Raw genomic sequence first — 14,722 nt, forward strand, 5'->3', positions numbered from 1 at the left:
TGTGTGTGCGTTTGTGTGAGTGTGTGTGTGAGAGAGAGACTGTATTTAGCCTGTAATCTTGCATCAGTGAGTGTGCCTGATCCTGTGCCAGCCTTTTAATTTCTCTCATTTTGGGCGTATCTTACCATGGCAGATTATTCCAATTATATTGTCTTTTTTGCAGAACTGTGTGTGTACGTGTATGTTTGTGTGTGTGCGTGTGTGTGCGTGTCAGAGAGACAATGACAAAAAGGCAACTGGGAAAGACTGAGACATCGAGAAAGAGTGAGAGAGGTCCAGTGAGTGCGAGAATGACTGTGGAAATTCCCAGTGACTACACAAGAGCAGCCTATTTGAACAAACAGCCAACAGCCGCATACTCCTACCTCCTTCTCTCCTTTTCTTTCTGTCTCTCTCTCTCTCTCTCTCCCTCTCACTTATGTGTTGTAGGCTGACCTCACCCGGGCCACTGCCAGCCCTTTTCCTCCTGATGGAAGTCAAAATAAATGCCGTGCAGTTGTTGCGATCGCTAGTTGAACGTGGAGTATCAAGTCCATAATACATAGCATGAGAAAACTACACTGTCGCATGTCGAAGTATCTGGAGGGAGTACAGTGGAGAGATCAGTCGACCTGTAGTATCAGACTCAAGTGTGTGTGTGTGTGTGTGTGTGTGTGTGTGTGTGTGTGTGTGTGTGTGTGTGTGTGTGCGCCACATAGAGGGATCGAGGAGAAGCATTTTTGTCTCTGCATGCATTTAAAGAGATGTAGGCCTCATTAAAGGCAGACTGTAAGAGACAAATTGAAGCAAGTGACCTTGGATGTTTACGTTTCTTTCTTTCTTTCTTTCTTTCTTTCTTTCTTTCTTTCTTTCTTTCTTTCTTTCTTTCTTTCTTTCTTTCTTTCTTTCTTTCTTTCTTTCTTTCTTTCTTTCTTTCTTTCTTTCTGTCATGACAACCAAAACACAAACAGTTGTTTATTTAATTATATATAATATAGTATTTTCTAAGAAAAACACTCCTCCATGATTTTCATCATGCAGTAATTTTTATAAACATTTTTTGTCAGGTTTTAAAATGGTGGATAATTAATGTTCATTGTTGGAATTAAGATTTTATGTTTCCAGTACACAAACTTGCACTTACAGACAAGTACACACAAGCTTGCATGCTTGCATGCACACTGTAGTGAAGCAGGCAGACATGGAGGGTGAGTGAGAGCATACGGTAGATATTGAGTCGGTGTGATAGCCAGTGCAGAGTAGCATGCTTCCAGGTATGACGTCATTTTTATTCTCAGCGATTTTTGATTATGAAGATAATAAATGACCACCTGTCTTCTGCTTCTACCCCTTCCTTTCCAGACACTAACACAGAGGACAGAAGGACAGAGAAGGGGGTGACGAAAAAGCAGAGAGAAAGACAAAAAACAAAAGGAGTGCCTTAGAAGTGAAAGAAGAGGAGCGCCACACAATCTGCAGTACTTTGTGAATAGTGAAGAAGAGATGAGGCCAATAAAGAAACACAGAGGGCGTTCTCCGCCGCTAACTAGAGGCAGAGGGGGGAGAAGAAGAGGAGGCTCTCAGCCCCTCCAAGAGAAAGACCCCAAAAGAGTCAAGAGGGAGACGCTCGTCAAAACCACACAGCACACACCCAACGCTCCCTCCACACGCAAACAGAGTCTGCCCACAGCCACCAACTCCAATGAAGAACCAATCACAAACAGCAATAGCCCCACGGGGGAGGAGTCTACTGAGCCGAGGAAACCTGTGGAGTTTGTGGAGAAAGATGGGAAGACGGCAGAACAAAAGACGGACAGGGATAAGATTGTGGGCACGAATGGTAACAGTGCTATGTCCACTGATACTGTAGCATTTCCTACCTCTGCCCCAGCGCCACTCTCCACAGCTGCACCACCTCTGGCCGCCAGTCACAGCCCCGGTCTGGGCTCAGTCTCAAGTAGGAAAACAGCCACATTTAAGGCTCGTGTCCCCAAGAAGAAATATACATATGAGCACTTTGCAAACAATGCAAGTGCCCTGACTACCATTCCTACCTCCAGCCCTGCACTCATACACAACAGTTACTGCAATATTAACAGCAAAATTAGTGATAATGTGAACACATCCAATAATAACTTCAAGAGTAGTAACAGTATTAGTAATAAAAGCATTAGTATTAGCATCAATAGTAGTACTAACAGTAACACTACAAGTGGTATTAACAATATGACTAACAGTAGTAACAGTAGTGCTGGGAGCCATAGTACTTTTATTAATAGCAGTAATAGTAGAAGTAATAATTGCTCAGGTAATCAGCCATCAGTGCTAACTGTGGATAGTAAAGCTACACAAGCAAACCATTTTGTCTCCATGGACGATAGGGCCCTCAGGACAGCAAACTCCCAGGAAAAAGAGTCCCATTCTGGTGAAAACGAGTCAGACGGGGCCCCTAACTCAGTGCGCTCCTCGTCCACTGATACAGCCAGCGAGCACTCGGCCGACCTGGATGTGATGGAAGCAACAGGGCCAAGCCCTCACCCAAAAAACTGCCACATCCCAGCCCCCCTCCATAACTCACACCCAGAGGAGGCCAGTCTTTCAGGGGGGCTAGCTGAGGCTCTCGCCAAAGGCATGAAGAACCAGAGGGTCCTGGCCCGCCAGGTGAAGAGGACAACGGAGAGTGGGGCTGGGGCTGCAGGGGACAGAGGGGTCAAGGACAGAGACTCATGCCCCTTCCTGTCACCTGTGTTCAGACCGGGGGTAGTTCGCAGGGTGAGTGGGGGTACCGTCGATGTCCAGCTCCAAGGAGAGGAGACCCTTGTTAAATATCCGTTCCATGGTGGAACCGTGATGACATCATCATCATCATCAGGGGCCGATAGCACTGTGGAGTTTATTTTAGACGCACCTCCCCCTGGCATGGCACCTGTGGCTGTTGGGACCCGAGTGTGTGTGCCCTTTGGTGGAGAGGAGGGGGGTCCTCTGCTGTACAGAGAAGGGATTGTCACTCAGATGGACCCCCACCCTGGTGTTTCATTTCCCTATCAGGTGCTCTTGAACGAGGACAGAGAGACTCTGGGTGACGGAGGGGCGGCGGCGGAGGAGACGGAGAAAAGGACAGCTAACGGTAAAGCCGTGTGGGTCTCCCGACAGAGCCTGAGACTGCTCACCCCTCCCTGGGAAGTCCCACATTTGGACGGAGGGAGGGCAAAGGAGAGAGAACGGGAGAGGGAGAGGGAAGAGAGGGAGCGGAGGGAGGAGATGGAGGTAGAGAGGGAGGTGTGCCAGCTGAGCATTGGGATGGGGGTGCTGGGAGGGGGAGCGAGGTTGGGCCACGGTTTTGCACACGAAGGGGTCACAGGAGGGCATCCCTACGGAAACGTACACCCACCTCCTCCCCACTCCTCCACCGTGACGTCCAGTGCGGCCGTCAGCACAGTTCACGGCTGTGGAAACAACTACTCGGACAGAGAGAGACAGAAACAGCCAAACACTCCCGAGGAAGACGTCGAGGTGTCTCGTTTTAGCATGGGCCTCGCGGTCGCTCCTAAACCAGCGGCCGGGACGTCTCAGCAGAGGAACATCGTCTCCAAGTCCAGCGGCTACCCTCCCTCCTCCTCCCATCTCACCGTGGTGCGGGGTCTGGGACCTCCACACCTCTCCACCCTAGCTAGTCCTCAGCCGCCCCCCTCCCCTGCCTTACTGGGGTCTGAAATGAACAACACCACTCCAAACCTACCTCCATCCAAGACCACCCCCACCCAGACCCCTACTCCCACTTCCGGCGGGGGGTCCTCCTCTACCTCCTCTCGCTCTCGGACCCCCCTCTCGCTGGCTCAACAGAAGTACAAGAAGGGTGACGTGGTGTGCACCCCCAACGGTATCCGTAAGAAGTTCAACGGTAAGCAGTGGCGGAGGCTGTGCTCCAGGGAGGGCTGCATGAAGGAGTCCCAGCGCCGAGGGTACTGCTCCAGACACTTATCCATGAGGACCAAAGAGATGGAGGCGGCCGGGGGGGAGAGGGGAGGAGGGGGCAGCAGCTCAGGGACAGTCACCCCCTCTGACCTGAGAGGCAGAGCCAGTAGTGAGTTTGAATGGGACGACACGTCAAGAGAGAGCAGCGAGACCAGTAGCAGAGGAGACTCCAGGCCCCGTCTCGTCCTCCCCTCCCTGCTCCCCCCTGATCTGTCTTCACGCTTCGACTTCGACGAGTGTGAGGCCGCCACCATGCTCGTGTCGTTAGGGAGCTCTCGCTCCGGCACCCCCTCCTTTTCCCCCATCTCAAACCAGTCACCCTTCTCCCCTGCCCCCTCTCCCTCGCCCTCCCCGCTGTTCGGCTTCAGGCCGGCCAACTTCTCCCCCATCACCGCCTCCCCGGTCCTGCAGCACCGGAGGCACAGGCAGCCCAGTGGCACGGGGGGAGGAGGGGGAGGGGGCAGTAAAGCAGGAACCTCGGCTGGGGGGGCAGAAAGGGAGAGACACACTTCAGGCATCCAGCCCTCCTTCCACACCAACCTGACGTTTACCGTCCCCATGAGCCCCAGCAAACGGAAGCCAGACGCACCTCCTCCCCCGCCGCTCCTCTCACACCACCACGACTACACACCCAAGACGGAGTTGGACCAGGGGGACCTCAACTCTTTCAGGGTGCTGTCCCCCCAAACACCAGCTTCACATTCCCGTACGCACACACCCACCTTCCCCCGACCCAGAGGAGTGACCACCCCCTCCTCCAGCAGGCCCCCGTCCTCCACCGCCGTCTCTCCTCCTCCTCTACTGGTGTCTCCAACTCCTCCTTCACCACTCACCCCAGACGGAGGTGCTCGTCGCGTGGTCCCCGTTCCCCAGCAGGCTTTGCGGGACTCCCCTGTCATTGTGAGGAATCCCGAAGTCCCACTGGCAAAATTTACAGAATGTCCCCTGGGAAGAGGAGGAGGAGGAGGAGGAGGTGGAAACGAGGGAGGGGTAGATAACACAACATCTAAAGACATCGGCTTAACACCCCTCACCCCTCAGCCAATTTCTGGCCTTCAAGTTCCCGTCCCCATTAACGCTGCTACAGCCACAGTACCCAACGGCGCCGTCCTTTTACGAAGCCCAGGCCAAACTCTGGTGCTTGTGTCCCCGACACCTTCCTCCCTGCCCACCACTGACACCCCCGCAGCCCCCCTGCAGGCCCTGTCAGTTACTGTCAGCACCGCAGTCACAGCTCACGCTCCAAGTAGCACGGACAGCTCTGGGGACCGAGAGGAGAACAGGGGGACGGGGTTTGGGGGTGAGGTCCAGCAGCCAGTTCCTTGTCACCCCTCTCCCACGGCACTGCTGCCCTTGATCCTGCCAGCGGAAAGCCTTCACCCAGTCCCACGAAAGGACATCATCATGGGACGTCCTGGCACAGGTGAGAATTGCTTCATCAGAGTGGGGATATTTTGTGTGTGAGGTCACTGACTTTGATGGAAAGAGGAAAAACTTTGTCTTATTTTATGAATTAAACTGCAGTTATTTCCAGCCCATAACAGGACTTATGTGGAATAAGCATATTAAATGGTATATTATAGAAAATCTCCAAGCCATAATGAAAGAATGAAAAATAAACACCATTCTTTAAAAGGACTGTATCATGTTGACAAGAGAAAAACACAACAAAATAGATCATTAATATTTTATATTGCAGCTATTTAGAAAAGAAGAGTTGTTACACAAAATTGTCAAAAAGCTGGCTCTTTTTTTTTATTATTCACTACCAACATCACTGTTGATATGTTTTTTTTTTTTTAAAACATCACTCACATCAACCTTTATTCCTCCATGATATTTCAAAAGTCCAGCTCTGTATTTACAGATAAAAAATGAGGGGGAAATTTTCCTCTGTTATTTTAACAAATCCCCACTTGACCTCAAAGCAAGATTTTTACTTTTTTTTATTTTCTTGCAACATCCAGTAGTGTAGTATAAAGTGTTAAAGGCCACTCTTATTATCAGTAGAGTATACTCACTAAATTTCACTGTCATCAGAATCATCTCATAACTTTTAAAAAAAGGATATTTTCCTTGGTAGCTGTGTGACTTACACTGAGACGCACAGTGTCAACTCAGAATGGAGAGAGGAAACTCTTCACCGGCCTTGAGCTAGTGGGCTGACCAGACGTCTGCAGGACGATGGTGATGATTCTTTTCCTCCAGCACAGTGAATCCACAGAGAAACGCAGTGATTGTGCAGCAACGTCTTGAGGAACGTATCACAGGAGAGACAAAAAAAAATCATTCAGTTAATTCATCTGAATATAGTCGAAGTCGAACTGCGAGTGACATAAGTTTTAGAATAATGAGAAGACTATAAATCGAGCCTTACAAGTTTCTCTTTTTATTCCACACACACACACACACACACATGCGCACACACGCACACACACACACACAGATCGAGAAATCCTCTTAAATAAAATAGTAAATAGAAAGGACCTCGCTTAGTGATTTGTTTCTCTCTCTCTTTATATTTTTTTCTTATCATTAGATACCAGACAATCATTAATATACTGTATTGAATTTCCTTCATCAAATAAATCTAATTACAAGATAAACAATCAAAAAAAAGTATTAAACTGCTGTGTAATGTTTTTTAATAATTTTCTGTAATAACCTGTGTGAGAACAAATAACACCCACAGTGTGATAGAGGGTTAGAGTCACATGAACATGCCACAACCTGTGTGTGTTGATTCCCAGTCAAAGAAGCACCTGTTAGCCAACATGCTGTCGTCCCATATGGCTTCCTCTAATCGTCTGTCCACCACCCTCATGTCTGCTTGTAAACTAAATGCTAAAGCTGGTCATGTGACCCAAGTAAGCCCTGGAACAGGCTCCTGTGATTGACCAGGTCAGGACGAGTCTTGTTGGAATCACTGCCGGGGACGAAACAATGACTAAATTCACTAGTTAGCACACATTAAAGTTGGAATAATCCATGCCGTCCACCTCGACATCCCAGAGCAAAAGGAGCTTGTTTTTTTGTCTTTTTTTTGATGATCTTCACAAGATGACTATTTTATGTTGTGTATTATATAATATTTAAAGATTAACTCTATCATTATAAAGGCAACATTACAAAAGTAATAATTAATTTGTTGTCGGTTTGAATTTTAGATGCAAAGGAAAAAGAGACACATTAGCTGGCTGAAAAATTATTTCAATGCAATGGAGAGTGTGTAAGGGAGGGAGAGAGAGAGATTGTGTGCATGGAGAAAATGTATGCATGGGCATGCATGCGCTGGTGTTTTTGTGTTTTCTATAGGAATTAGACCGTATGTTATACAGGATTAGTTTTGTCGATATTGGAGAGTCCCTCTTATATACAAAGTCATTATAGACAGAAACGTCATGGCTGAGTGGTCACAGTCATACACTAACTACATACACAAGACACGTGGATTAATAATAGAAAGGAATGTGGAAGTTCGTTGAGAAAAACAAAAGCATTTTGAAGAAAAAGAAAATAAACTGAGGCATGAAGAGGAAGAAGTGTTACTAACAGCTTTGAATCAGTTCTACGCAAGAAATTAAGACAAAAGCTAAAGTGTGTATGGAACGTGTGGGCTAGATTTACAATATGTAGGCCAGTTATGGACTGTTTCCATTAACTTGTTTTTGATTTTGTGTTCGAAAGAGAGACAGAGAGAAAGAGAGAGAGAGAGAGAAATGGGGATTAGATCAGAAAGAGAATGAGGAATGAGGAATGGCACAGAGAGGATGGCAGTGTGGATGAAAAAAATACAGAATGTGGGGAAAAAGGAGAATTCAAAAGCAAGTTTTGCGTAAATCTTTAATTCATTTATTTACTGAAAAACTGACCAGCATGCCTATAATAAGTGTGCGTGTGTGTGAGTGCACGTGTGTGTGACTTCCTGACCCTAGCGACTGTTATCTCCTTACTCATACAAACTATTTCCGCTGACTCTTGCTGTGCATATGTTGTTCCAGTGTTTGTTTGTTTGTTAGTGACTCATGTAAAGATATAGTGGAACACGTTGTGGGTTGCGTTTTTGCCAGTACGGCTGAAGTGGTTTGATTTGAAGCGTGTGTCTTGTGTGTGTGTGCGCGCGTGTGTGTGTAAGAAATATGTTGTAAGTTTCAGTGTATCGTGTGGGTGTGTGAAGTATTCGTTTCTCAAGGTCCTGTGTGGGAACACGCTGTACTATAGTGTGTGTCAGTGCGTGTGTGTGTGTGTGTGTGACAGAGAGAGCATTATTCATCATCAGCTGAAAATAAGAGCCCACTTTTCAGTTGTGTGATATATGGACATATAGTATCAGTTAGTGTAATTCACTTCAGCAGCTCTCAGTGTGTTTGTACTTATCTCTGTGTGGACTTTCATGAGTGTGACAGAGAAGTGGACAGGAAAGGCAGCGCTGTCATTTTGAGTGTACGGTCCCTCCTCAGTCCCCCCCTTTTTTTTTTGCAGCTGAAAGGACGCTGAATGAATGAATAGCATCTCTTTGTGTGAGAGCATGCACTCTAGCCTGTGTGTGTGTGTGTGTGTGTGCATTTATTTCGAAGACCTTTGAGTGAGGAGCATATGTGGGTGTTTTCTGTAGTTAGAAAGGGTGTGTGAGCTTTTGCATATGGTCGTAGAAGAGTGTGAAATATGAGGGAAAGTAGGAAACACTGTGTGCATGTGTGTGCGTGTGTGTGCGCGTGCAATCACACGTATGTGATGTTTGTGATTTGCAAGTTTGTGTAGGTGTTGGTGTTTTCTTGTCAGCTTGTGAGAAATGAACAAACCCTAATCTGCCAATTATTCTTTATTCTTAAGGTGTGTTGTGTTTTTCAAATGACCTTAAAAACAGATAGTGCCAGAACATATTAGTATAAAAGTATTAAAAAATATTGGCAATAGTTTTAAAAACATAAATAAAACGGTACTCTACTCTGCATTTTGCAGAAATAATGCTGATACTCCTTGATCTTGAATTACAACTGTGTGCAACTTTGTGATAATTAATAGGGATGAATATTATTGTCAATGCACAAACAGTATCAGTATACATTTGATCATGTTTATTCCAAAACGATGACACATTTGATGTCATTCAGATTTCTGTTCATGTGAGGGTGGAGACACAAAAATCCTCACCGAATCCCGGACCATTGAGATTCTCCTACGTGGGTAACCAGCTCATCACTGATGATACATTGCACCTATTCAAGGGGTAGAAAAACTGTAGGTTATGTCAGGCTTTAAAATGAAATTATGATTTAACAGTCTACAGCCTAACAATGAGCTGAAGAATAAAATGTGAAAAGTAAATGTTTGGTATGTTCCTGTGGTCAGGTTGGAACTTTTATATTCTTGTTAAAAACAGGACAATTATAGGTTTATGTTTCAAATCCTTAACTAATATCGATCTGACACCTCGCAGATCATATGGTTAAGTGTAGATTTAATATGAAGGAAGACATAAGGCTGTGTGAGAGGTTAAACTGAATTTCATACAATTCATAGATAACACATGTGTTTTTATTAATTCACTTAGAAATCTGACGACAGACCCTTGGCTTAGTCAGGCCCCTCAAATGACAGTAACACACTTTACAGGCAACGCTGCATATCTTCTCTGTGAGCATGTGTTTTCCTACCTAAAAACATAACCAGTAAGTACATTTAATGTCTTTAATCTTCCCTGTAACTTCCTTTGAAAGTGTTGAAGGCAGAAAACTGTTGGCGACAAGGTGAAGGATGAGACCGATTTTTATGGTGTCACGTGTGCGTTGCATGCAGTGTGTGTATGAGACGGAGTAACCAAGCGTCAATCATTGAGTACCGGATATGATGTGTGAGCGCCAAACGTCTGTTGCCATGGCAACAAAGCAAACATCACACTGATGTAGCCTGTGTATAACACAATATTCACAAATAGAAATTGCAGCATGTGTGTATATGTCCGTGTGTGTGTGTGTGTGTGTGTGTGTGTGTGTGTGTGTGTGGAGGGGAGGGGGGAGTGTGTGTGTGTGTGTGTGTGTGTGTGTGTGTGTGTGTGTGTGTGTGTGTGTGTGTGTGGGGAGGGGGGAGTGGGGGGGGCACATGTATTCTTGTGTGACTTTCCACTGAGAGAGGAGGAACTTCACCGCGCTCACATGTGTTTACACACCAACACACCGTTGGCAGCTGCCTCTTATTCCGTCCTGGGTGTTTTAGTCAACATTCCCCGAAAACAGAAACGATCCTGGATAATCGGAGGGTTTCCTCTAAATTATTTAAACAGTGACTAAAGTGTTCCAGGTCACATATCTATTACACGCTCATATTTGCAGCCATTTCCAGACTTGTACTGTTTTTTTTTCTCATTTTGAAAAACAACTGCTGTTATTGTAAGCATTTATTTAGAGCATGTTTTCTTTTTTTTTACTGATAGTAAATAGATAGAGCAAAAACTTTTATCACTCTGGCTCAGTCCCTGTCCAGTCCACGAGGAAAGTGTGTATTGTTTCCTTTTTATAGAGTGGGCCAAGATGACTTTGATTTTGTATAGGTCTTAAATAGATGTTGTGTATTTGTTTGAAACACAGCCTTTTTCCGTGTGACCACGTATTCAAACTGCTCAGCATTTTACATACTGTGCTGCATGATTATGTTTGAGAGCAAATTATTATTTGCATGAGTGTTTCTTGAACAGAGCATCTCTTTTTTTATTCTTTTAGCATCTTGAATGAATATGCTCTCTTTTTCACCTTCAATCAACACTCAAAGTTTTTTTATGTTAACTATATCTTGTATGTCAGTGTTCCACTGTAACAAATGAATTGTAGCCAGATTGCAGTTTAGCCTTTCTATGTTATTAAGTTTTCTAAATTCTTTCTCTCTCTCTCTGTCTGTGTCGCTCACCCACACAAACATGCACACGCAGTTTGTGCAACACTGAGTAAACATGTCACACTCTCTTAAGTACACGTGAATACACTTTTCCCCAACCGTTATTTTGCACTTGGATACGTCTTTTTCTCTGCTTTCCCATCGTCCTCCATCTCATTTTTGATTTTTCTGTCTAACACATTATGACACATTTGTTTTAACCCTTTGCTCCATCGCATTGCAGTGGCTTCGCTTCCCCTCCTCTCTTCATCCTGGTCTACCCGGATACGGATACCCGGGAATAACATCCCCACTCCCTCCCGCCCCTGCTTTACGTAACGCTTAAAGCCCTGCATATCCTCCCTGGCCATGGCAACAACCACATCTGGATCACACAGCCATCTAGACTGGCACCATAGCACATGTGAAGCCCTCAAGACTTACCACAAAAGTCATATGCAACGATAATCCTATTTCCTATTGGGCAAAGCATACTTTGGGGAGATTCTCAAAATGCACTGGTGCAGTGGGACTCCTTAGTCTGAGGTGGGTCCAAGACTTTCACTGCACGCATGTAAAGTTAGAATCAGATTCGGCCTCTTTGGAGTCAACGTCGCACTCGCTTTCATTGTTCTTTCGAGATCGCAGTGTTCATGTGCTCCTCACATCCCAAAGTTTGGAATGAGTTTGTATTTTTGCTCAGGAATTTCTTTCCTCTGCTTCATCCCACTCTCCTCCTTCACTTTCCTTTCATCTCCAGCTCAGCAGTCACTGCACTGGTTTACTGAAGCTGCCTGTCTGTTAGCCATTTATCTGCAGACTAGTAGTGCCCCCAGATGGACGACCACATACATTACAAGTTCCCTCAGTGGGTGGAAGGATCTGGGTCTCCAAACGCTAGTCTCAAGTTTGTATTTGATGAATTTGACTCAATTGTAGGTATTCACTGTTATGAAGAGAGAGTAAATGAATCTGCATACGAGGCCACACAGTGTGAAGAGTGTTTTATGTTTCGGCAATGACTGATATATCCAATTCCCAATAATCGGTGCGTCATCCCTCTTAGTACTCGACGATGGAGCTGTCCTTTCGCAACATTGAACAAAATAAGTAAGATAAGTCGTACCAGTTTAATTAGACTTTAAGTGAAACTGTAACAAAGCCACAGGCCGATCTGGTGTCTTAAAAATCTCCTTTCTGGAGCACGCAAAGAGTTCCCTCTGTGTCAACATGCCAAGTAAAAACGGTGTAAAAATGATTGGTTAGGCTTATTTTTGATCCAATAGATGATGATGGTCAGTGGCAGACCGGTGACCACGGGCGACACAGGGACCTGTGCCCAACATAGCTGTTGCCATGGTAACTGCAAAGGACTGGTGGATCGAGTTATAATTGGACGGAGCAAATGGTGGGTTGTGGGAGGGAGAGACACAGAGCACAGGGGTAGAAGATGAATTAAGGGATGAGAGAGATGGGATGGGAGAGTGAGCAAAGGCGGTGCTCCGCCTGCATAGTGCCAGTGTAGGTAGCAGGAGGAGGAGGAGGAGGAGGAGGAGGAGGAGGAAAAGTTTCTTCGGCAAGGTCACGTGGCATTTGACAGATTTAATTGGGGGGGTAGAGACATGCATACATACGCACATTAAAGGCATGATGTCTGTAAGAGGAGACAGCCAATGAAAGCTGCTGAACACCTACACAGATACTGCACCGGCAGCAAGGAGAGATAGTTAAGCTTAGCTGAGGGGGAATTTCTCTTTTACTGTTTTTTTTAGCACTCTCTCTTTTACTCTTGCCAGTTCTCACCAGTTATCTCTGTTATATATGACTAAGCGCTAAAACTCTGTGGTTTCCCTTTGTCTACCTCTGTGAAACTTTACATGCATTGCACTGACAGATGTCCTTATCCCACATCCTTTAGTACTCAAATAGCTGTAGTGTGATGTTTAGTGATGTTTAGTATTGTTTCCGGAGAGACAAAAATACATTTAGACGAATGGGTTTGCAATATTTTGTTTTGAATCAGTCAAGTATTTTGGTACATGCGACGAGGACTGAGGGGAAAGCTCATTACTCTGCTCTGAATAATTGGTCAGATGTGGTTCATTACTAAGGGCTTGTAATGTTTACCCAGGGTTGTAACCACTGAGCAGCCACAGTAATCCCTCATCTCCACCCCTGCCCTCTTTCACCCTCTTTTCCTTTCAGCCAAGCTGTCCAACTCCCTCCCCTTAACACACTGTGTTTGCTGGATTGACTTGTTGAGAGCTCAGTGCAGTTGATAAGCCTTAATCTCTTACTCTTTCTGCTTGTCTCTTCTCCTAATGCCTATTAGTTTAACCCTTTCTAGAAACCCCATCCCTAGGCTTAGAAGAGGAGCGGACAGTCACCTCCATATTCTTTACATGACACAAGATGCTTTACTGGTGGTGCCAGCAGACTAAGAAGAGAGAGGCACATGAGAAATGAGTGACATGTTGAGGCGGAGCACAGGGACATCACACAGATGCTTCTTTTGTTTAAGCTGTCAGGATATCACTTTTTATCCCACTTTGTATTGTGTAGATAGGTGCACTGATCTAAATCTAGATTGTAACCAGGGCTGAATGAGTTAACTTTTTTTACTACTGAGGACAGCGGCTGCCAGTTGCTCTCACAACCTTATTGGTCAGTTCCCAAGCTCCCGATGAGCCGACTGGCTTGTAGTGGTAATTAAGTCTCTCTCCCAGTGTTGTGTTTGTCCTATATGGACACATTCATGACTTCTTGACTCGTGCATGTGTGAGGAGGAACCGTGTCATGTGTGCTGTGTTAAACTTACACAACATGGGTATCTTAAAATGTTGTCCCTTTGTCTGCCCCCCCCATCTCTGGCCCCCCACACCCTTCCTCCCTTTAAGAGAAGTTCTGTTTTCACAAGTTGTTTTCTCTCCACCCACCCACCCACCCACCTACCCTCCTCCATCCCTCCCTCCCTGCTTGCCTGCCTCTCCTGCCGAAATGACTCTCAGTCTATTTTTACCCTCTGGTCCTCTCCACTCTTAGCCTGTTCCACCCATTTTCCCTCTCTTTCTAACCACCCCTACTCTCCTGTTTTCAATTCTTTTCTTCTTCTCTGTCTCTCTCTCTCTCTCCCTCCGCTCTATGCCAGTGTTGCATCAGAACATTTAAAATTCTGTCTGGAGGAGGCACATTTGCATGATGGAGAGATGGAAAAATGTTTGGGGATTTGAAAGGGCTTTTTTATGGTGGAAAATTACATCACTTGCCACCCCACTGTTAGCTGTGGTACTAAAAGAAAAACATAACATTTCCCAAGAAACAATTTATTATCCCTCCCAGAAGTGAATATTGCTGATTTATTATGCAGTCAACATTTGGTGTTTGCATGAACCAACTTAGTAAAAAAAAACACTCCAATAGCAGGCAGCATGAGTGAATGGTGAATTACAGGTCTGATGGGTATAGATATGCATTGTCATCTTGACCTCAGAGCCCTTATCAACATCCTTCCCCCATGCAGATGGCATACAAGAGAGTCCAAAGGCAGCGTGGCAAACTGGCTCGCTAGCGCCCCCCCTGCATCGACTGGTCTTCATGGGTATTAAAGTTTGAGGCGAGCATTTGTAAGAGGGAGGGATCTCATCTAACTTCTGTTAGGTCATTGGTTGGCCTATATTTGAGTGTCGGCTTTCTATTCGTTCATTCACGTATCATTCAAGGTTTACTACGAATCCTGCACCAATGACATAACACTGGGGTGGGCTTGTTGAAAGAAACATCAAAATACCAACTTCTGAGGCGGAACTTGAACGCCACCCCGTGTTTACCTGCGTGTCTAGTAAAGTTACGAGCCGTCTCTTATTTATTAGTATTATGTGTCTGTGAAAAGTTGTGTTTC

General features: G+C 45.5%; 1 protein-coding gene across 4 annotated transcripts in view; it reads left to right on the forward strand.

The window, feature by feature from the left end:
• Positions 1–14,722, forward strand: part of cicb (capicua transcriptional repressor b) — a 38,442-nt gene that overhangs the window by 5,082 nt on the left and 18,638 nt on the right. For all 4 annotated transcript variants that reach the window (XM_085801657.1, XM_085801659.1, XM_085801660.1 and 1 more), the window contains exon 2: positions 1,342–5,377. In XM_085801657.1, the coding sequence (XP_085657783.1) occupies positions 1,483–5,377 (3,895 nt within the window). In that variant the 5' untranslated portion in view covers positions 1,342–1,482. The remainder of the gene's footprint in view (positions 1–1,341; positions 5,378–14,722) is intronic.

This window comes from Trachurus japonicus, chromosome 16 (assembly GCF_045865225.1).
Source record: "Trachurus japonicus isolate A0001 chromosome 16, Traja_1.0".
NCBI lineage: Eukaryota > Metazoa > Chordata > Actinopteri > Carangiformes > Carangidae > Trachurus > Trachurus japonicus.